A 23,320-nucleotide genomic window follows, 5' to 3' on the forward strand; every position below is an offset into this window, starting at 1 on the left:
TTTACTGCTGATAACGCTTATGAGACACATGGAATGCAAACACACCTTCCTGTATGGTACAGAGGAAACAGTTTTACGTCAGAATCAGAGTTTAATCTATTGCCTCATTCCTTCATTTATTAAGTATGTCAAACCTTTGAGAGAGTAAAGCACACCATTGTCACACATAAGGATGAAAGGGTGAAAACAAAAACCTCAAAAGTCCATGGGGGGGGGGGGGGGGCACAAAAGACAAATCCACAAAAGTGGCTGGTGACGATGGAGAAATGGTCCCAGGTATTGACGTTTCTACTGTCTAAATGGTCAGTTGTGGTAAACGCTGTGATGGTTGCAGAGTTTGCTCCTCAGACACTGATCTCAGTCCACCTCCATCTCTTTCGTGCCAGGCTTTGTCTGCTGGCTTCCCTTTGCGTCTCCCTTCCCTTCTGCTCCTTGCTTGGCTGTCGGGCCATTATGGGCTCCACTGTTTTGGTCATTTACTTCAGGGGCCTCCTCCACTGTGGGCTTTGGCCTGTTGATCACTGGATTACATACATCCTCTAGTTCCTGGAGAGTAAGAAGTGCAGAATGTGTTCAGCAGATCTCATCACTGCTAATGGGAGCGAGAATTCAAACTAAAACATTTGGTCATCAGGTCATTGACATACCTGTATTTTGGCAATGATGTCTGCTACTTTAACAATGGGATCTTGAGTAATAGCGAGTTTACTCTGTGCGTTCATTTTGCCGTTCATCCAGCCCATGCTTTCACTCACACACTTCTCCACAGTGCTCATGTCCTCTGTACTCAAATGCAGGTATCGCTCGTCCTAGGAAAGAGTTTGTGACAAGAAAATTACATTTACAAATCCAAAAGGATGGCAGAAGGTGTCACTAAAACTAAACTTTAAAAAAGCCTTAATGTGACAAGTCAGAAAGATGGTTGAGCAACAAAACAGACCAGTGTGTTAGTTCATAGCCATACTTTAAAAAAAAAAACAATATTTAAATCTACCTTTCAAACATTTTTTATTAAAAAAGAAGCATTGCATCCCTAGATCAAAAGTATTTACCTTCTGTTTAAAGGAATCCACAAACTTCATGTAGAGTTGCAGTTTCTTTCCCAGCTCTTCAAAAGCCCTCGGCCTGTCCTCATGCTCTCTGTGCCGGTCCTGGATGGGTTGACCCAACCGCTGGAATATAACAGAATGTATGTTATTTTATTCTCATTTTAAAATGCCGGTAGGTTAATAGTGCTTTTTCTAGTACTATGTAAAATCCCATCTGAAATTGAAAATATAATTTTCTTTGGAATAAATAAAAATAAACCTTGAGTCCATCTAGCTTCTCCTCATAGACTTGTTTGGGCTGGTCCTCTCCATCCTCATACAGCCAGTTCTCTGTGTCCTCCAGCATCAGTGACAGCCGGTTACTGTCCTGTCATTGATGGCCAAACATAAAACAGATATGAATCTTCTCAAGTACACTAGTCTTTACAATGTCAGCGTGACAATTATCAGCAAAAGTATGCAACAAAGCAGCACTCACCTCCTCAGTGATGTACTTTTCATAGATCCCGCAAAGTTTGTCCCGCAGATCATATACATACTCCTCAACAGCATTTTTAGCGTCGTTCAGCTCTTTCACCAGTTTGTCCTGGATAATCATCTGACGCTGTGAGGAAAAAGCACACAAAAAATGTCACAGAGGAGCCAAACAGTAACAGAAATACCTTACAATATAATGTTATCAACATAATGACACAGATATTAAGTTAAACAAGGGGCAACATGCAGAACAGGCACAGATTAGACCAATCAGTAAGCACTAAACAAACACTGTGGCTCCTTTGAGGGCCAATCGGTGCTTTGAAAAGGTGCCAAAATGGAACAATGACAATAACAAGTCACCATGGGAAACAATCACAGACAAATACAGCGTACATATCAAGCACATATCAGGTTCTAACTCCACTCCACCCGTTAGTGCTCAGGTAATCAGCATTTGAATCAGACCGTGACTCAGCTTCTCCAAAGGCCAAGAGGAGCGCTCACCTCATACTCCACAAAGTCGTTTAGGACATCACTGTCAAGCTGTCGAATGTTGTTGGCCATGATGGGCAGATCGATACTCTTCACCTTGACTTTGGGTTTGCTTCCTCCTGCTGCTGGGTCCTGCTTTTCCCCAGCCACCCCCTCCTGGATTTGGAAACCAGAAAACACATTTCAGTCTTTTCGGCTGTAGTCGAAGATGGGGCACTATATATTTTCCAGCCTGATTAATACAATTTTATGGTATTCCTCTCAGGATGCATCAATAAGCACTATTTACATCAATTCACTATCTTAGAATTTGCATTTTTGTGACCATTTTTCTCTGTTTCTATGTCATATGTTACTTAATACCACTGTCATATCTGCTACAGAAGGAAAGTATAAAAGGGCCATTTTCTAAAAATAATGTCTGTATCATATCATCATATCATCATATCAACACTGTCTGATTCGAGCAGGAAAAAATATATTTCTGACCTTACTGCTGGAAGTGTTGTCCTCGCTCTGCTGGTCCCCCTGGCTTTGGCCTTCCTGGTCCACTTGCATTTTGGTCTGAGACGCAACACATATTCAGCTATTTAATCCAAGCCAGATTAGATATATAATATTGCATATTTGACTTGTGATTCATCTAATTCAGCTACTGTACATAAGACAAATGTAAAGGAATTATCTTCTAAACCATATTTATTTAAGACACATAACCATACCCTTAACGAAATAGCCTTAGAATGGGCAAGGTTACGACACAGTCTGCAAATGACTCCATATTAGGATGTGGACGAGAAACTTTGTGATGGATTACTAATCCACAGGCTATATGACATCTCTGGAGCCACATATTTCTACACCAGGTTGTTTAAAAGCACAAGATTATACATACAGAATCCATGAGACATCAGAACAGTACGAGCTTCATATTCTGACTATACATAGTTGTAATAAACTTTCTTTTAACAGTTAAGGTTAACTTCAAAGGAGTTGAGGTTTCCTCATGGCCAAGAATTAGTAGGAAACCTCAAGGCATGAAAACTCAACAAAGCATTGTGAAAAAGAGATAAACCTCCACCAGTTCATTGACCTGGAGGGATTTTTGTTAGAAAAATTAGATTCAGTTCTTTGGAACCCCTAAGCAGAAATCCAAATTAATTGGGACTCAGGACTCTAGAGAGTGTGGATCAGTACAAGTGGACCATGCCCACGTGTTCAGCCTTTTTGGCATAAAGTAAGACGCTTAACATCAAGGATACTGGTGTGTTTGGAGCTTGGAGTTCTTCCTGAAGGTTCGTGTAAAAGCAGGGTTTCCCCCAGAAAGCTTGTTAGGTCCAGTGTTGAATAAATGACTTATTCTAACAACACAACTATAGAAGGTCTTACAAAGAATATGACAATGTACAGTCTTGGAATGCTTTGAAAATATATTTAAAAAAAATGCTTAGGCCCGGCAGGGGGGGTCAAACTCCAGGCTTGGAAGACAAGAATTCTGAAAAGTGATATCTACCTGATATCTAAGATTTTCATAGTTGCAAGTAAAAACGCTGTTAATAAATGCTGGCTTCAGAGAACACCCCCACACTATGGTCCTATTTATGGACACTGTCATGTAAAAAAATAATGAATGCCTGTACCAAATTTCATGGAACTCTGTCTGATAGTTGTTGAGACAGTTAACTCACACTGGTGTTAACATCACAAAAGAAAAAAACTCATCTTACCTGGTCCTCTGCCCTGCCTTCATTCTGCACCATTGGCTCTGAGTCAATCTGCATGTCCTCTCCCTCCCCTTTCTGCTTCTCGATCAGGGAGGCGCTGGACACACTGAAGATGCCGTGGACGTTAACACGCACTTTGACCTTCACTTTGGAGCTGTCTCCATCTGGCTGGGGAACCACGTTCTGTACAGAAAAACATCCTGGTGACAGATGGGAACAAAACAAGTGGTTTGTTAAAGAGCTTCAATTACAGGTCCTACAACATATTCCCTTAACAGACAGACGGAAGTTACTGAGTGTGTGCCCCCTCCCCCTCATTAGGACCCATCTGTGGGAGACTGTGCCTTATTCCTGATTCCCATCCAGGATGTAGATCCCAATAGGGACCATAAATGGGCCACCGAAAAACTACTTGCACATCCCCACTCTTTAAAAACAGCACGTCTGACTTCCAGAGGGCAGAATGAGCTGAGTTACCTATCCTGTGGTCTGGGTAGGGGAGATCTTGAGGGCTGCTGTAGAAGGCTTCAAGGTCAAAGGGTTCCTTCTTGTGAAAGGTGATCACTTTGGAAAACGGAGCAGCATGATTCTTACTGAACACCTCACACTCTCTGTGACGAAAAACGCAGGAAGAAAAAAACAGCTACGTCAGGTTGTTGAACACACAGTCAGCAAATACTGTATCTTCAAGCTAGCTGACCAAGCTCGAAATATAGAGCCTTGTTTTATGTAGTGTTCCTGCCTTACATGGCTAATTAAGATGATAAAATGTCCTTACCCCCCTCCATCCTCTGTTGGTGATTTCCAGCGAAGAGTAATAGGAAAGGGAACCACGTCAGTGATGGAGAATTCTCGCACCTTAAATGCTGGAGACAAAATCGCACACTACACCCAAACAATCAGCACACACACACCACACAAAAACATTTACTCCATCATATTTTGTGAGCTACAGAATATTTGTACAGTGCATCGAAACGAGAAGACATTATCTGTTAGTGTCAGTAGAAGAGGCACACCTGAAGAGCACAGCCTCGAGCGACAGCTTCGTCTGCGTTGAGTGTGGTGCTGATGTCTTTGCCAAAAAACTTGCCGATTCTCTCTTTGATAGCTGGGCTTCTCGTGGCTCCTCCAACTATCTCCACCGCATAGATGTCATCCCGGCTCAGCTCTGCCACAAAACACACACAGAACTGAGTGGATTCTTCCGTCATATAGTGGTCAAACAACATGCCTTCGTAAATTCAACCAAATTTGAGGGACGTACTTGACTGTTCAAGGACTGCTTTCAGTGGCATCTCTACTCTCATCAGATATTGAGCACACATGTCTTCAAAATGGCCCCTGTGGGTTACAAATAAAGATGAAATTTGCAATGCTAGCTTTCCACCTAGGAGATGGATGATTAAAGACGACAATTTGTACCTGTTCATCCTGCTGGAAACATCAATGTCATTCATGAAGCACTCTATGTTCAGAGGCAGATCAGAGGAGTTGGCACTCATGAGCTTCTTCAGTTTCTCGCACTCCTGGTGCAGCCGCAGCAGAGCCCTCGGGTTGTCCCTCACATTAAGCTTGTACTTTCCCTTAAATTCCTCGCAGAAGTAATCGACCAACGCCTCGTCAAAATTACGCCCGCCGAGGTACAGGTCGAACGCAGTGGCGAGGACCTGACAGACGAGAAGTGACATTGAGCTCGACGGTTTAAAGGTACGGGTGTAGGTGTGGATGGAGATGGAAAAAGGTGAAAGGCTAACCTTGAGTTTGCCTTTGTTGAAGGCCGTGATGGAGACCTGGAATGACGAATGGCCCATGTCCACAAAGACCACATTTCTTGGCCTCTCTTCTGGATTAGGAAGGTCCTGTTTGTAGATCCCATAGGCCAAAGCCACTGTTCATAAGAAAGACATTTATTGTCACCTTTGGTTGAGTTATAAAATACACTATTTGTACTAATGTCTTATATTTTTAGATACAATATGTTATTGAATCAATGAAATAAAAGGTGAAACCAAGAGTTCAGGTACTGCCTCAAGTGTGCACCTGCATATTTTACTATAATGACCTCAGCAAAAGTTGGTGCCGTTAAAAAAACACAAAAGCTGAGTGTCCTTCCACCTTAATCCTATGCACCCATTTCAGAAATGCCACTTCTACCCATGTTTCCACGAACACTGACCTGCGGTAGTGTCATTAATGAGCCGTAAACAGTTCAGCCCTGCGATCTGAGTTGCATCAAACACAGATCTCCTTTCAGCATCTGTGAAAAAACTTGGGACCTGTAACACAAAAGCACAAATCGATATGTTTCTTTGAACCACTTGGTGAATTATGTTGATGCCCCTCTGTCATGTTTTTTTTATCACTCACAGAGATGACACAGTCTACCACCGGCTTCTTCAGGGCACTCTCTGACGTCTCCTTCAGCTTGTTGAGCAGCATCCCAGTGATCTGCTCAATTGTGAACACTTTGTCCTCATCCAAATAACGCACCTGTAAACATGATACCATTAGGACCTCTCAGGCTAGTTAAAAGTAGAGAGTAAGGCGTATTAAGCATGAAGCCAGTGAGTAGTTTGGGGGTGAATTACAGGAAAAGAAACAAAAAACATCTGTGCAACCCACTCACTTATCAGGGAAAGCGTCATGGTTGTATTAAAAGAACAAAGGTGTGCAATGACAGCAGAAAATGGTCGGGGTCAGAGAGAATGGGGAAAAACAGAAAGCAGAGAAGAAGAACATGCTGGAAGTTTGTACAGTGCTTCACCTTAATTCCAGTGTTTCCATTGGCCAGTTTATGTAAGCTGTAAGGCAGTTTGGGTTTTTCCGCTTGGACAAATGGGTCATCAAATGCTCTGCCGTGGAACTTTTTGAAGCCATGGACTGTATTTTTGAAGTTTGTTATGATCTAAAATAAGAAGATACTCAGTGCATTTTGTAAAGCCACGATTTATAATAGCTATTTTGTATATGTGAATTGTAAAGATTATAAACTCATAATCCAAAAAGACAACACTTGCAATTGACTTCATCATTTCAGTGTGTAATGAAGTGTGCTTTTATTACAGAAATTAGACAAACTGCCATGGATGATCTTACTTGACTTTTAGCTGCATTTCCAATCATGCGGTTTTTGGAGGCCAAAGACACACAAGCCCTTGATGGAAGACAAATACATCAGCAAATTAGGCAGGCTACAACAGAGACAATCCTGTTAACAGATGTGGCAGACGAGGCAGAACTGTAATTGACTGTTGCAGACAGAATCAAATGTCGAGTGCAGAGGGGCACATTTCGATTAAGGAAATTTCACAGGGGAGTCTGAAGAAGAACCACAAAACTAGGGCAGTGAGACAGAACAGTTCACCTTCAAAAGTGAGCTCATCCTGTCCAAAAAAAAACACACCACCTCCCAAACTCATTTAACACTTTGTTTAGCAGACAAACAGCAAACCATTGTGTTTACAGAAAAAGATGAATGCTTCTAGTCATACAAGGCTCAGGGATCCATTTCACACTGGTTGGCAGTGGCAAGTCACTCCCTAGTTTCACCTTGCCTCAAAAAGATCCCCACTTAAAGGTGCAATGCTCATTCTCCTTCCCAGCTGCACATCCCTGTTTGCAGGATGCTGCAGCAGATGTAGTCCAGTCAGCCTCTTATGTGCCCCTCCAGAATCAGGAATGGAAATTCCATGTATTGTTAGATTGATTATATAATCTATAAATAAAACTATGTCACTAGTATGGTCCACCCTGGGATTTAACTCCCTGTCATTTCTGGGCTTCTCCTTGTAGACGTCAAGGATGTAGCTTTTTGACAGGCCATAATAGACGCACTACCGCCATGTCATGTCAAAATTTCTATTTTCCTTTAGAGCACATATAATAACACATTAACATGCTATATAACCTAAAAAAAACACCCTGTCTTCTTTAGGTCGCTTATCTTAGCCAACTTTGAGGCGCACTGCGCAGCACTGGTGGCTATCAGGGGACATGTCAGCTGTCTGTAAGGAGAAAGGGTCATTTCAACAAGCGACCGACACATGCGACATTTTGACCTACGTTAACCTGCTGTGACGGTGAATAAAACACAGTAGTTACAGGCCCCATCACAGCCAACACCACCATCCCCGCTGCCTCTATACCATCACCGCTCAGCCAGCGCGCCTCCAGTCGCAAACATTGCGTCATGAACTCACAGCCAGTCTACATTTCACGGTGATGATGCCTGTCAATATTTATACTTACGGTGTGCATCTGTCACTGTAGTCATTGGTAATGGTTTCAATGCCACCGCTCCTCGCCACAGCGATGTAACAGTTTTGGAAACCCACATCAATGCCTACCACTGACATAATGACCGCTCTCAAATTCACCTCTTGTAAGTTATCCTCCGCAAAGACCGCACTTCACACCTATGAGAAAAAAAAATATATATATAGGCTATATACAATGGCGGTCTATTCCAACATGAAATGTAATTAAGCGGGTCCTCTGCTCTGAAAAGATACGAGAAAGCTGGCGGAGGTTGCACTAACTGAATTACTAGCTGTTATGTAAGTGTAGCTGTTTATAGCAAACTCATTCAGAGTAATCCCAGGGAGCAATGGTGTCCAGAGCGGATTCTCCCACTCCAAGGCGGCCTCAACATCACCCAGCGGCTCTGACTGACTGATGCGCTAAAGCCCGCCCCCGGACGTCTCTGATTGGCTGTGTCACACCCAGGGTCCGTACGCGATTGGTGCGACAACCAATCGATAACAGAAACATCTAGAACTCCCTGGAAAGGGGACCGCGGAAAAACGTCACAAGCTATAGGGGCAGCAGTGGCCTGTTAGACATGTTTGCCCTAAATTTAACCTGTCAGGTAGAGTTTCTCCGTCCAAATCGTCACGTGCTTCAAAATTGATGCGTGCACATGACTGTTATATCCATGAAAGCGTCACAGATATCTAATTAATATCTGGAGCTGGCAAGGGGTGGCACACAGCCTGAAAGCAAGAGTTCCCTGAAAGGCTACAAAGTCCGTTTTCCCTGTGAGGTAACACAGGTGTGGTCTGTCTGGGCACATGATGAACTGTGAATCCAAATATTAATATGGAATAATACATATGGAAAGAAGTGGGGAAAGTAAAAATAAAGAAGAGTCGCTGAATGTCTCTTTAACATCGGTTTCTCTGTGTATTCTTTAAATGCATCAAGGCTTAATTTCATTATTATTATCTTAGTTTATTTTTGTGTTTTATTTTAACATGACCTATGTCCAGATGCCAATATTATTTTTTAAGTAGAAATAGTAATACCACTGTGTAAAAAGTCGAAAAAATGTAATTATTAACTGAAAATTAATGTGTAACCAGCTTTTTAGTGCTGAGGTGGTGCTAACAATAACTACTTTATGTACTGTTGGGTAGTAACAACCTATTATGTTTCAGACATTGACGCAATATGCTAAGGAACTGATAACAATAACTGCATGTGATATAGAACTAGAAAGTTTAGAAAGCATTAAACAGAAATACTCAAGTTAAGTAGAAGTACCTGAAAATTTCCCCAAAGTACAGTACTTGAGTAAAGTACTTAGTTACTTTCCAATGCTGACCCATCGATGTTTGATGTCTGCATAAGGAAGATAAGAAGTGTTTAGAAAAGGTCTGGGTCCGGCTTTTAGAACCATGGCTGGTGTCTCGTATTTCACTTGAAATACATTTAAAAATGATGCCTGGTATGCCTAGACTAAGACATTCATCGTCTCTTCCTTTTTTTGTGCCCAATTTACACATGCTATACAACTATAGCTTTATTGGATATTGAATAATAAAATAAGGGTTTTGAGCTTAAGATATTGTTCATTTACACTGCTGCACTGTGGTGAGTTTTTAGCAGTGGTGGCAATTCAGATCCCATTTAAAGCCCCTACACAGTGATGGTCCACCAACACAAGTGTTAATAAAATGAATGATGGTTGGAATTCCATTTAGCTGCTTTAGATTCAGGGTCATGCTCACTGTCACACTGTCACAGCTTACTGGGACACGTAAAGGTACCATTGTTAATGTTATTAGTAACACCTGGGCTTTTCGTGCTATGACAAGTCAAAATGTCTGCTTTGAAAATGGCCTGTTTTAACTGGTAAATGGACTTCAGTGATCTCAAGTAATACCCAGCATAGCTCCACCCGACATCAACTTAAGCGAAGGTCTAATCAGACTAAGTGAAAACACTTGTGTGCGAGTGTACAAGTAAAAGTAGCAATACCACATTGTAAGAATACCCCAAAATTATAAAGACATACAGCAAATACAGCTATTACAGTATTGAGATTATTCATTATGCAGAATAGGCCTTCACAGAATGGTATATGTATATATTGTATTATTATATTATTATTCCTAATACACTGTTAATGTGTAAAGAACATTTTAATGTTGTAGTTGGTCAATGTGGAACCAACTTCAGCTACTTTATATATTACTGTACAATAGTTCCTTCTAATTTGAAGTGGAGAAGAAAAAGAAAGTAGCAGAAAGTGGAAATACTTAAGAACCTCTAAACTCTACTCAATGGCCCTGCACACCTACACCCACACATCCTACATCCTTCTAGTGCACCAGTGGTCTTTTGCTTTCAAGTTTTACTGTGATTATGAACAAATAGGCATGCACTAAATCTCTTAAAAGGGACTGTAACAAGTAAGCTTAAATGCTGATTTTAGTTTTTACTAGTCATAACTCCAATTTCAGGAAACCTAAATTTAAATTTTACTAGTTCTAACTAATTATGATGTCTTTAAATGTGCTGAATTAAAGATATTTTTGTGTGGACCCCAGGAAGATTAGCGGCCACTTTGTTTAAGCTAAATAAAGAATAAAGAATTTCAATTATGACTGGTCATAATTCAAAACAGGAACATGTCTGATAAGCAAAATTGAACTGAAGACATTTTAATTAGATTATTCTTACTCGTCAAAATGTAATTGGAGATAACTTTACTTAAAGTTTTGACTGGTCATAAATGCATCGTGGGTATCTGTAATGTGAAATCCTTTAATATGTTAAAATGGCTCACCAAAAACACACAATTGTATTAGTTGTGTGGCTCGTTCGATTTCAACTTCACTTGAATACTTGTCCTCGTTTCCTTGATGAGGACCAGATGGACTGAATGTTCCTTCATGTTGGTACTAAGCCCGAGGGGCCTGAACGAGAGCAGGAAGTGCTGGTCTATCAAGCTGAGCTAGCCAGCTAGTTTTAGTCGGGTAGGTTAGCTTGGCATTTAACTTACTAATCACAATGGGACTGTTCGGCAGAACATCAGAGAAACCAACAAAAGAGCTGGTGAGTACTGACTGGTGAAGACCAGGACTGTCTTTGAGAGTTTTGTCCGTTGTAAGAAAAAAACGACAGCGCCTTTTGCTAACGTTGCTAACGTTAGCTGTCAGTTCAACTCAGCTTAGTTCGTCCAATCTGTTGCTACTTCTTACTAACGGAACCACTGATGTTAATCTAGTTAAAAATGAGCCAACAGCCCTTGTAATGGTATCCTACGTTAACCTGTATTATTTGTACCGTATTTGACGTTATACGTTTGGCTACATGCCTCTTTTACCGATCGGCCAATCTTATTTTGGTGTCTGTGCTGAAGAGCTAGCTAGTTAGCAACTAAGCTAACACTAGCCTACTGTCAGTCACTTCAGTGTAAACAAACCCTGATTGAGTTCGTTTTAGCTGACATCCTGATCTGTTACAGTTTAGCTGTTAAGTTATGCATTGCTTTAGATTAATGTTGACATGGGTGTTACAAACTTACTGCAACTGTTAGGGCAATATTAATGCAGTTATTAATACCATAATGTTGGAATTGTTGGGTCTCTGTAATAACATCATAAAGAGTCGGTCGAGACCTGCTCTATTTTGTAAAGTGTCATGAGATGACTTTTGTTGTGATTTGGCGCTATATAAATAAAATTGAATTGAATTGAATTGAATGTCTCATTTCAGATCAATGAGTGGTCAGGAAAAATCAGGAAGGAAATGAGAGTGATTGACAGACAAATTCGAGGTAAGATACTGTCTGCATTTGACACTATCACTGAACAGCTGTAAAAAAACATTTTTAATGTATATTAATTTATGATTGTAAAATATCCATTCAATTGTACATTTACTTTAATGTAGATTCATGATTATTCTGTCATTTATAAGTATCTGATAACAAATGGAAGATATAATCACAACTTCAATTGGAGTGTCAAATAAAATAATTCCAGTATAAGTGTAATGACTTTTCACTAGAGGTAGTGTCTCATTAAGATGGTAAATTTGTATTGTTGTATAATTTTATCACACACTACAGTCAATGACCTAATTACATAAATTACTTATATTAGTTTTTGTGTCGTATGTAATGACATACCCTTTTGTTTCAGATATTCAAAGGGAAGAAGAAAAGGTTAAAAGATCCATCAAAGATGCTGCCAAAAAGGGCCAGAAGGATGTGTGTGTGGTTCTCGCAAAGGAGATGATTCAGTCTAAACGAGCTGTCACAAAACTTTACGCTTCCAAAGCCCACATGAACTCTGTGCAACTCAGCATGAAGAATCAGCAAGGTGAGTTTGGGAGTATTCGACACAGGAACATTTCTATCATTTTATGTGAAATTCTTTCTGGTCATCAGTTGAACAGTTTGCTCTTTTATCATAAAACTTAATGTTCTGCTCTGCATCATCAGTAAATGCATTTGTGTGTTTCTAGCTGTACTGCGTGTAGCCGGGTCCCTGCAGAAGAGCACAGAGGTGATGAAAGCCATGCAGAACTTAGTCAAAATCCCAGAGATCCAGGCCACCATGAGGGATCTATCAAAGGAGATGATGAAGGTCAACAGCAGTGTCCAACATAAATAGATACATTTTTACTTACAATCAAGTTACTACAAGAAATGTAACACTGCGACCGACTCCTATCACCATCAAAAGTTGCTAAACCATTGTATCATGTATTCATATTCATCTTTCAGGCTGGCATCATTGAGGAAATGCTGGAAGACACGTTTGAGAGCATGGAAGATGGAGAGGAGATGGAGGAAGCAGCAGAGGAGGAAGTTGACAAGATCCTCTTTGAGATCACAGCAGGTGAAGAGATTTGTTTAACTGAATCATCACAATATATTGTTACTTTCCCGTTTTAGTGTCTAGATTTTCTAAGAATATAAGATTGAATTATACCACAAATGAATAATACTGAGCGCTCTGTTTCATGGTTGTATTTGCTTTGTTAGGTGCCCTTGGCAAAGCACCGAGCAAAGTCACAGATGCCCTGCCTCAAATTGAGCCGGCTGGAGCCGCTGCAGCTTCAGAGGATGAGTCAGAGGAGGACATTGAAGCGATGCAGTCAAGATTGGCAGCTCTGAGAAGCTAAGGTGAACTGCCACGCTTCTGTCAAAGTCAGTTTGCTCACTCCAATGAGGACAGAGACAATTCTGGTGCAGGTTTTACAGTACTGAGCGTCCGCTCCGCTTCATATTACATTTATTATTTCACATAATCATCATGGGTTAACTTTGTGCTACGGCAGTTAATGTCTTTAAAAAAAGTTTTTTTTATAGAACATCTACTCAGCGAGAAGAAAAAGGTGTTTTTGCTTTTTGTCTTTATTATCTGGGGTAACCCTAGGTAAGTCTTTATTATCCAAAGTCAAACAGAAGGTTTAAGAAAGTGTATATAATGTAAGTATGAAAAGCCTGCTGTGCCTACAGTGCTTCGTCATATTCTTCTGTCCAAAGTTATGGACTGGTGGTGGAGGTACTTGGGTATTTATGATCCAAATAAGTGATTAAATAAGCCGCGCTGCACTTAGATCACATCCTAGATCACTATTCAGCAGCAGTTCTAATCTGTTAGGATACATTTTGTAAGCAACTGTTCCGTTTACTGGCAACCTGCCCACATTATCTGAAACACTAGAGGTGACTGGTGGATTTCTCTTTTGATAGTTAATTTTCTGTACAGTCAAAATGTATCTATTCTGTATGTGGTCATACATGTAAAGTACACTCATCAGAAAAATGCACGCATAACTACCCTAACCCCTTTTTTGCGTTAACACTCAGCTCGTTAAATGTTTGACTTTGTATCACTATTGAGTTCCTTCTCAGCAGGAAGATACAGAGGAAATGGAAAGGTTGGTTAGTGCAGAACCTACTGTGTGTATTGTGGAAGTGTTGTGTGTATAATTTTTCTATGTGAATGGAAGAAAGGAAAAGAAGGAAATAAACTTTTAAGAACAAAGGATGTCAATAAGAAGAATGCAGTACACACCTGTTTCTGATTTCAGCGTCGATCACGTTAACTTACTGTACAACATCACAATAAACACAATGTTTATTCTAATCAGGAATAAGCTTTTGGGAAATCTGAACCTGCCGGTGTTGCAACAGCCCACTTAGCAGGTCAGAAACTGTACTGCATGGACAAACTAATTCTGTTGACACAAACACCTGTTTGCTCATCAGTTCTGAAACCAAACTGTGAAGAGTTAAATGGCTAAATGAGAGTGCTGCTTTTCATCTAATCTGCCAATAGTCAGGTGCTGGAGGTGTGATTCAGAAACTATGTCAAATAATTAATTTCTGGATATTTTCTATTCAACCTGTGAGATGATGGAAAAAGAATCACATTGTGTTCAAATGTTGAGTCTTTTTGGCAGTGCATTTTGGGTACCCTCGTTCTGAAGCCTTTCCTTGGTTTCAAAATGGACAAAAGGATTAGATTTCTACCAGCCACAGCCCTCCCTCAGCAGCTTTTGCTGTACTGTAACAAAACCTTGCCTCTGTTCTCTGGCTTCAGTAAGTAGGCCAGAGGCTGGACAAAGCACAGGTAGTGTAGCTCAAATGGAGCAGGTGTTCCCAGGTTTGGTCACCAGAGGTAGAGAAATCTCAGGCAAAATGTCTCTCCTTATGAGATGCAATTTATTTATTCAAAAGCATTACCATTTCATCATCTTGTAGTTTCTTACAAGATCATCTAAGGCGATCCTACATTATTAGCTACTGTAATATTGAGACCCTGTCTTGAACATTGGTCCCTTGTCAACATTAGTTTTAAGAGGTGTATTTTTTTAGTTTGTTTATTATGCTGAAACAATCCAATGATTCATAGATTAGTCAATTGACAGTAAATGAACAGGCAAGTAATTTGATAGTGAACAGTCAGCAAACACTCTCTAGTTCCAGCTGTGTTTCTTTTTTTGATTGCTGTAAACTGAATATTATGGTGTGTTGGAGAAAACAATCATTCTGAAGACATCACCTGGGTTTTAAGAAGTTGTGTTGTGGAGTGGTAATCGTCTTTTTCACTATTTTCAGACATTTTGGACTAAACGATGAATCCAGCAAATAAGCAGCAGATGTGTCAATAATGAAAATAACTGTTAGTTGCAGCCCTACTCACATATTTCTAAATAACGTGTTTTATTGAAATGACTACAAACTGACTGACACATAGAAAACCTGGAGGCCTGGCGTAATTACACCTAGAAGTACTGGTTATTTCCTGGATCTTTGTTCAAATAATGCTGCTATTGTCTGCTGATGCACTGTGTTTAATGGGGACTTGTGGCCCCTAGGTACAGAGGGAAAGGGGGGAGGGTGTCAGTAGGAGCCCAACAGTATATATTTGCCTTCAAACCCTCTAGGTTAATCAAGCAATGCATACGATCATGTCTGATCTATACGACTCATCCTCATCCACCCATCATGCTGGTTGTCTGTGATGTCTGTTCAGTGCAACACTGCCATCTATGGATGAGAGTTACAGTCACTGTTGATCCTGCATCACGTTGCCGCCTGTGTGCGTCCAGACGCAGCCGCCTGGACGCGCCTGTCATCTGGAGGAAACTCCTCCCCGCAGTCAGCGCGTCCTGTCGCCTTTCCAGCGCAATGGTCTCCTGGATCATCTCTAGACTTGTGGTGTAAGTAATTTTATTTTTTTTTCCAATTGCTCGGCCATAGAGCAGAATAATAATAATAATAATAGTCAGTTGCTGTTGCTGGTTATTTGCGGGTATTTGACGGTGCAGGAGCGGCGCGCTTTACAAGCCCCCGCAATTCTGTCTAATTTTCAATCAGAATCAGACGTCAGTGTGTGAGCAGAGCAGACGTCGGTTTATTAATCTTTGACTGTAAAACAGTCCGCATTCCTCAGGATTGTACTTTGCCGTCTCAGCAGGAATGCTGAGGAAGGCCTCTACAGACCTGTTTTATATTGAACAGGCTGGCAGCGCTCAGCAGCCTGGCACTCTTTGTGTTTATCAAGTGGCTTCTTTTTATTACACAGACAAAGAGATGACGTGATAGGCTGAATAGTCTATTACTGTTCATGAAATGATAATGTGAGTCAGATCCAGAAATCAGTGACATTTAGCCAGTGAAAGACGCGTCTGAGCGGCGAGGTGACTGAACAACAGGAGCGGTCTTTGACTGGAGCTATATTCTCTGTTGATGTCCCATATTGGAAAAAAAACAAAAGGGATGGGTCAGCCTTCTCAGGTTACAATGCAAGAGTCTTTCATGCAATAAGACATGTATGCATATATCACGGTATATTTCCTTACAGCTATGAATTTAAATGAGATTAAATACTAGGACGACATTTATTATGGTGAGTTTTGTCTATTTTTACCTGCACAAAGTATGAATCAGCGCTATTGCAGGCCGTGTGGAGTATACCAACAGCAGGCCCAACCTCAAAATAGTGAGGCAATTAAATTTAGATTAGAAGATCTTGTTGCATAGATGGGACTGTTTCCGCCCTGGCTGCTCACAAACTGGTTATGTGGGTCATTTTGGGTCCAGTCTCCAACAGAAAGGTTTAGTTGCAGATGACTTATTTATTTTTAGTGTCCTTGTGTTAAAGCACAGTTAGTAGGCCAGGCCTGAGAGGTGCAACATGATGTGGGTCAGTAATCTGATCAGGTCGCACTCACAGCTGTTGCCTGGCTGTAGCACTTCAACAGGGTCCTGTCTCTGTCCGGACACCCAGCAGCACAGGTGTCTGCACACGAATAGAAATGTAAAGAAAAGGAAGAAAACACATGCAAGCTAATTTTACCTCAAGTCTGGAAGTTTAGAGCCTGGACCGCTTGTTTAGCCAAATCAGCCTGGGCAAAATCTAACTTTACTCATGGTTGATTTAATAGTTTTATTTCAGGAGGGGAAAAGCTGTTGCACCTTTTCTGATTTATCTTAATCTCACCTGAGACAGAGAAATATATTTGACATTTTAGGTATTTTTCAAGAACCTAATTTGAAATCTCTGCATAACCATAATGTATTATCCATAATCATGATTTATTACATTTGAAATTTGAACTTGATTTGATATGTTATGTGTGTGTCATGCACATTCGAAACATCTGTTGGACTGCGGTGTTAAATGCTTGATGGGCACATTCTCTGTCTTCTAGACTTGTGTTTGGTACACTATATCCTGCGTATTCGTCTTATAAAGCTGTGAAGTCAAAAGATGTGAAAGAATATGTGAGTATATCATTTGTATTTTTAGTTATGATATCAGACAGAGTCGTCCTCATAAATATGATTCTGTTGTGTCTAACTGTTTTTCACTGTTACATTTTAGGTGAAATGGATGATGTACTGGATAATATTTGCCCTGTTTACTACTGTGGAAGTCTTTACAGATATGTTTCTTTGTTGGTAAGTCACCTCAGACATTTAATGTTAATGAGTAAACAGCTCTTTGATGGAAAACAGTTGACTGTTGTTGTGTTTATATCACTTAACATATTTTGTCTCGGGCATGTAAAGCCTGCTTTTCATTATGCTTTCTTGCACCAGTGGCTCCATCATTTTGTGTCTTCATTGCAGGCTTCCTTTCTACTATGAACTGAAGATAGCCTTTGTGGTGTGGCTGCTGTCCCCTTACACTAAAGGCTCCAGTGTGCTGTACAGGAAGTTTGTTCATCCCACGCTTTCCTCAAAAGAAAAGGTGAAAACCCTTTCTTTGTTGGATCTTCCTTTCACTTCCGCTGATGCAGTTCAAGGGAAGGCTTAGGTGAAAATATTCAGTGAAGGCTCTAAGTTAGTCCGCATGGTTTTGTGACTAATAGAATTTGAGCTTCGCAGCTTTCTAGAGAACAAAGATGTCTTAGTGCACTTTTCCACTTTAGCTTAGTTTTCAGGACAGGAGACAGGAAATGTCATGGTGTTCCTCCATTTCTCCTTTCCTTTTTCCTCTGTCTGATTCAGACAACACATAAGGGACTTTGGTGAAGACAATAACAGACACAAGATGCATTAAAGAAATATAAGAAACACCTCTCAGCACGGTGCACAAAATGAGTTTGACATCGATGAATGAGAGATGTTGTGTTTACGTGTTGTTGTTTTTTTGTCCTTGTTTCAGGACATTGATGACTATATCGGCCAAGCAAAGGACAAAAGCTATGACACACTGGTGCATTTTGGGAGAAAAGGGCTGAATGTTGCAGCCACAGCTGCAGTCATGGCTGCAACAAAGGTAATGCAGACTCTGGACATTTGTTTTGTATTGACCTGTGGGGTACAGTAGAGGCTCATTGTGGTGTCACGCCTGTTATGTTGTGTGCTACTCACATAATGAAGTAGGCTCATTGAATACAGCTTTGAATGTGTGTTTTTAAATTAGAAGATCCAGTAGCCTATTGTAATGTTTGCATTAAATTATTTACGGCCCTAAAGATGATCCATGCTTTAACTGTCGCTGACACTAAAATAAATACCTGGTGTTACCTGTTCCAGAGCCAAGGGGTCCTATCAGACAGACTGAGGAGTTTCAGCATGCAGGATCTGTCTTCCTATCAGTCTGAACCCGTTAACACCGGCCCTGGCGCTACGCAGCCTACGGCAGCAGCAGCACAGCATCGGACCAGGTCTATGATGCGCAGCAAGTCAGAGAGCTACAACAAGGGTGAGTAGACTAAGTGTACAAAAAAGCCACAATAGAGACTGACTTCATCCAGCAGGCTGATAGTGTTATGGAGGCATATTAAAACTCTGTTGTAGTGTTGAGAATGTATCCGTTTTGTAATAAAACATGTTGATAAAATAGGTAATATACTGCCTGTTCACAGAGAGCATTAGCTTTAATGGTGCCATTATAATGCAACAGCAGTGCCTGGCTCGTTTGTGTTAAAACAGATTATAATGTAGATTTCTGTCTTCCTGTTCAAGCTTGTTTAAGCTGTCAGATATTGTTTCGTACCTCTGCTTTCCTGAGTGGCCCCCTAACCTCAGTCCTGTCTTCCTGTTTGGAGCAGGTCGGGCCTCGCAGGGCTGCCAGGCTAAACCATCCTGTGATAAAACTCATGTGTAGCTGGGGGGGAGGGTTTGTTCCTAGTTTAACATCATGTGGAAACAGTTGTTGTTTGTTTTAATCTGGATCGGGTGTCAAATATTTTTATCAGCTGATAATTGTTCCTTTGTAGATAAATTTAGACACAACTGTTTACATTGGACTGAAATATCTGTAGGCACAGCTAACCTTTTTATCAAAGGAATGTAGATTACTTCTGTTAATATTTGAATATATTCTTAATATGGCTGCTGTCATTTTATTACTATACTCAATCATGGATACTCAAGTCTGGTATTCTATATTTTTCTTGTTGTCAACAAATCCTATTAATAGGCCAAAACAAACCATGTTTTAGTCCGTCTCTAAATACTTCCTGACTTCCACACCCTCTCTGTGGCAGTCAGCCCATTGGTTTCTACTGAAGACGTAAATCTTTAAAAGCAGGTCACAACTATATTTAATTTTTAAAAATTAATTTCCTAAAATAGCTGGTCACTGTAGGAAATATTGCTAAAACAGGAGTAAACGGTGCATTTGTGGGGGACTATTTTCAGCTGCAGATTAATACACATTTGGTGCTCTAGTGAGTATTTATGGCAGCAGGATGGTGTGTGTGGGATTGACTCAAAATAAACTGCAGTGTGTGTTCATGGTAATGAGGGAAAATGTCAGCCAATGTAAGTGCGGCTCACTGATATGTTTTTTTGTAGTTTTTGAACAATAATGAAGGTCAATCACACAGCAAAACTATCAGTATCAATTCATTGTTGGTTTTGGTCTTTTCAAGGGATTTGTTGACCATATGAAAAATGTACAACATCATCAAAATTGTCCATTGTGAGATTTTATAAACTTACATTACGTGACATAATTCTACAGATACTAAAAATAAGAACAGATGAGACTTAAAAACAACAGGCTTGTTAGGCTTGTTTGTGCTGCAACTAATTGGTTCCCGCTTATCATAACTTCCTATTTGGTCTCTGCTCTGTGGTCTGCAAAACGATAATGCATTATGATATGAACTTTTAAAATTCCCACTGACCAAAATCAGATGCCGCTCTGCTACAATTACACAAAAAGTATTTGCGTTTGAATTCATTAGAACAGAGACAGGATTTACACACTGTTCATCCCTTCCATCGACCTTTTTTCACGGCACAGGACAGGATTTTGACATGACTGAGTATGAGGTGTTGGGGTTGGACCAATGGGACTCCAAGGGTTTGCTGTCCCAGACCAGTTCACCTTCTGAGTCTCAGTCCACATCCCTTACGCCCTCACTGACACCCCAGTCCTCCCCACCCTCCACACCCTCTCCACCTCCCAGTCCTCCAGCTCCAGAGCAGCCTGAGGAGGTGGAGAAAGGGGTGCAGACAGCATCAAGCTCTCCACAGCTCAGGCTGATTAAGAGGAAGGCTCCTGAGGTATACCGCCTCGTCAACATGGCTGCTCAGCTGCTGCCTGATTCTAACTGCCCCTTGAGAGTGGGGATTTACTCACCCATTCACTAATTCCTATTGCTGTGTAGTTAAATAAATCATCATGGTTCAGTACTTCTTCTTCTGCAACCGTGGAGAACCGTGGCTGCTAATCGCATTTCTGCACTGATTAAGATGAATCATATATTAACTTTAGTGGAATTATTGTCTAATTCAAATGAATGTGTGATCGTGCTCTTGTACGATTGCCATTGCTCACGTGTTTGGAAATGTGGCATGGTAAAAGTCCAAACATGGTTGACATATTGACATGGATTGCTGATTGATTCCAGTGTATTTCACCCCAGATAATAACTTCTACTTTTTATGTAATGTTCATGGAGATTATTCTGCATAATCATTTAAACATTTCAACATAACGTATATCAGTTTGTTTGTCATGGTGATGCTTAAGGATATTTTTCTTATAGTCAACAAATCCCACGAAAACAACAAAACCAACAATGAATTGAACTTACAAACTAGTATTAGTCTGTGTCTGTGTCTAGTCTGTGTAGCCGAAGCCTGATAGACCTGCTTTTACAGATTTATGTCTTCAGTAGGAACTAATGGGCTCAGTACTGTCCAAAGCCCATTCACAGACGGGGTATGGAAGTCGGAAAGTATTGAGAGACTGACTAACACGTTGTTAGTTTTTGTCTTACCTTGGGATTTGTTAAGATAAGAAAGATACAAAATAAAGCCAGCCGTATCCTTTAAATACTGTGCAACTAAACTCCACCTCTCTCTTTGCTTTTATCCTCATCTGTCCTCCCTTCTAGCCTCCTCTTAGAGTCTTGAGGCCTCTCACAAGATCCAGGAGTGCTCTTTCTTCGAACAATGAAGCCATGTGAAACCTAAATACTCCAGCTGCCTTTGCTGCAAGAAGTGAAAATACTGAATGGCCAAAAGTTACATGACTGAAGCAGCCTTGCTTTGGAATAAGGTATTACCAAAGTGACCTATGATGACCCCTCTATATATATATATATATATATATATATATACTATATAGCTCATGGCTCATGATTTAAAAAAAAAATGAGGTTTGAGACATTGAGATAGAATAAATGAATGAATGGGCTCCATGCTGATAGACATTTTGAGTTTGTGGGTTACTGATTATGTATTTATGTACAGTTTGTGTGTCTCTCTGATTTGATTGTTTTTATATATCAGGTTTGGGTAGGCAATCGCATGTGTGTCTTCCCAGTCATTAGTCCGCTGTTTATGAAACAGAATGTACTGTCACTGAATACTACAGCTGGCGTTGAGAGTGCCATGGTCACTGCTGGAGAATGTGTTAAAAGCCAAGGATCAAAAGAAAAGGCATGGCTGTTTTTACCCTCTTTCAATTTGTTGTGGAGAAACATGTGTGAGCAGCTGAATCCTGCACTGATTAATTATCACATCAAGGTGATGACAAATCAGTCAATTACCCCAAAACATATTCTGAGATAAGACAACCTCTATAGTAATGAAAAGTCAGACAGCAGTGGCAGACAATATTCTGTTATTTACCTCTCTATTAAAGCCTTAAAGAAAGACATAGCAGAGACATCAAAATATAAAATGTCTCCACACATGATATTAATATTTCTAACACAACTATGTTCTCATTAAACAATCATTTTGCACTATGAATATAAAATGACTGCCCTAGATACTCTGAAATGGCCAAAAATTACATGAAACAATAATCATAAATGATTAGTAGCTGAATATTATCACCAATAACTTTATCATTATTTCTTCTGTGATAAAGAAAACATTACTTGTGTAACAAGTAATAGCATTTGCATCGCAGATACATTAAGTCACTATTATCAGTGGAGCAGACTGTTTTTGACAATCTACTGTTCAGTTTGTATGCACATTTTGTCATTTGATTGACAATTTATTTGGCAGTTTAAGGCCAATTAGGAATATGTCACTTTCAGCTGTAGCAGAAATAGGATGTAACACGAGTAAATATTTACTGTATATAAACATGGTTCTTTTTCCATGTTTGAAATCACTGTGTAATGCTCTGCTGTTAACTGAGCAACACTAAACCCAACGATCTTACCTTCTACTTGCTTCTTTTCTCTTAGGAATTCATTGCAGTGACATTACTGGTTTGCAGGTTTACAAACTTACATTTAACTTAACACATTGCGTACATCATAGCAACATTTTACACAAAGCACCACAGTGTTGGATTTTGATGGGTGGACTTGCGCAGTAGATTTCTAAATTTCATCATTGTATCTGTATGATTTACGGTGGTTTGAAGTTTGAATCAAAAGCTTCTCAGGTACAACTGTTCTGTTTACACGTCATTCACTCTGATGTTGTAGATACACTTGTTATGCACATGAAATGTCCTGTTAATGGATAAATGGTGAAAATATCAGATTGTGTGTTTCAGCGTTAGTAGTATCAGTGTTAGTGTTGGAGGTGATTTCCTTCTATTACAATTCATGCAAAGTAAAAGAGAAAAAAAAACATGTTGCTAAGTAGCAGATTTGTATACTTGTGCGTAGACTGATAAACTCATCAGTGCATGATATTTGTTATTAATTTGTATGAAAATTGGATTTCTTAAATGATTTCGTGTGAAGCTGTTGGCCTCTTCAGACACCTTGCTGGTAACAATGAATTATTTTTTGTCATTTTTGGTTGCTTTGTAGAAAGAATATAAAATGTTATGAGTATACATACATGTTGGCTATACATATATATCAATAACACGTCTTATT

The 23,320-nt window shown here is 40.1% G+C and overlaps 3 protein-coding genes across 5 annotated transcripts; 2 read left to right on the forward strand and 1 right to left on the reverse strand.

Moving 5' to 3' along the window:
* Positions 1-319: 319 nt before the first annotated feature.
* Positions 320-8,103, reverse strand: hspa4l (heat shock protein 4 like). 2 transcript variants are annotated; one of them, XM_070919746.1, is made up of 19 exons: positions 7,997-8,103; positions 6,845-6,902; positions 6,513-6,653; positions 6,116-6,238; positions 5,925-6,024; positions 5,503-5,636; positions 5,171-5,415; positions 5,013-5,089; positions 4,765-4,916; positions 4,524-4,630; positions 4,223-4,356; positions 3,749-3,945; positions 2,511-2,585; positions 2,034-2,174; positions 1,528-1,653; positions 1,309-1,416; positions 1,053-1,172; positions 648-809; positions 320-546 (listed from the first exon to the last, which is right to left on the reverse strand). In XM_070919746.1, the coding sequence occupies exons 1-19, from the start codon at positions 8,101-8,103 to the stop codon at positions 358-360; spliced, it is 2,496 nt and encodes an 831-aa protein (XP_070775847.1). In that variant the 3' UTR covers positions 320-357. The 2 variants fall into 2 exon arrangements, with proteins under 2 accessions (XP_070775847.1, XP_070775846.1); XM_070919745.1 differs by having other exon boundaries at positions 2,034-2,177.
* Positions 8,104-10,945: 2,842 nt separating this feature from the next.
* Positions 10,946-14,061, forward strand: chmp3 (charged multivesicular body protein 3). 2 transcript variants are annotated; one of them, XM_070920040.1, is made up of 6 exons: positions 10,946-11,086; positions 11,750-11,810; positions 12,178-12,357; positions 12,503-12,624; positions 12,765-12,879; positions 13,026-14,061. In XM_070920040.1, the coding sequence occupies exons 1-6, from the start codon at positions 11,042-11,044 to the stop codon at positions 13,163-13,165; spliced, it is 663 nt and encodes a 220-aa protein (XP_070776141.1). In that variant the 5' UTR covers positions 10,946-11,041; the 3' UTR covers positions 13,166-14,061. The 2 variants fall into 2 exon arrangements, with proteins under 2 accessions (XP_070776141.1, XP_070776143.1); XM_070920042.1 differs by having other exon boundaries at positions 12,178-12,290; positions 12,544-12,624.
* Positions 14,062-15,668: 1,607 nt separating this feature from the next.
* reep1 (receptor accessory protein 1) lies at positions 15,669-21,433 on the forward strand. Its single transcript, XM_070920025.1, has 8 exons — positions 15,669-15,715; positions 17,210-17,282; positions 17,383-17,459; positions 17,631-17,751; positions 18,169-18,282; positions 18,543-18,711; positions 20,263-20,525; positions 21,362-21,433. The coding sequence occupies exons 1-8, from the start codon at positions 15,684-15,686 to the stop codon at positions 21,431-21,433; spliced, it is 921 nt and encodes a 306-aa protein (XP_070776126.1). The 5' UTR covers positions 15,669-15,683.
* Positions 21,434-23,320: the final 1,887 nt, after the last annotated feature.

The sequence above is a fragment of the Enoplosus armatus genome, chromosome 15, assembly GCF_043641665.1.
Source record: "Enoplosus armatus isolate fEnoArm2 chromosome 15, fEnoArm2.hap1, whole genome shotgun sequence".
NCBI lineage: Eukaryota > Metazoa > Chordata > Actinopteri > Centrarchiformes > Enoplosidae > Enoplosus > Enoplosus armatus.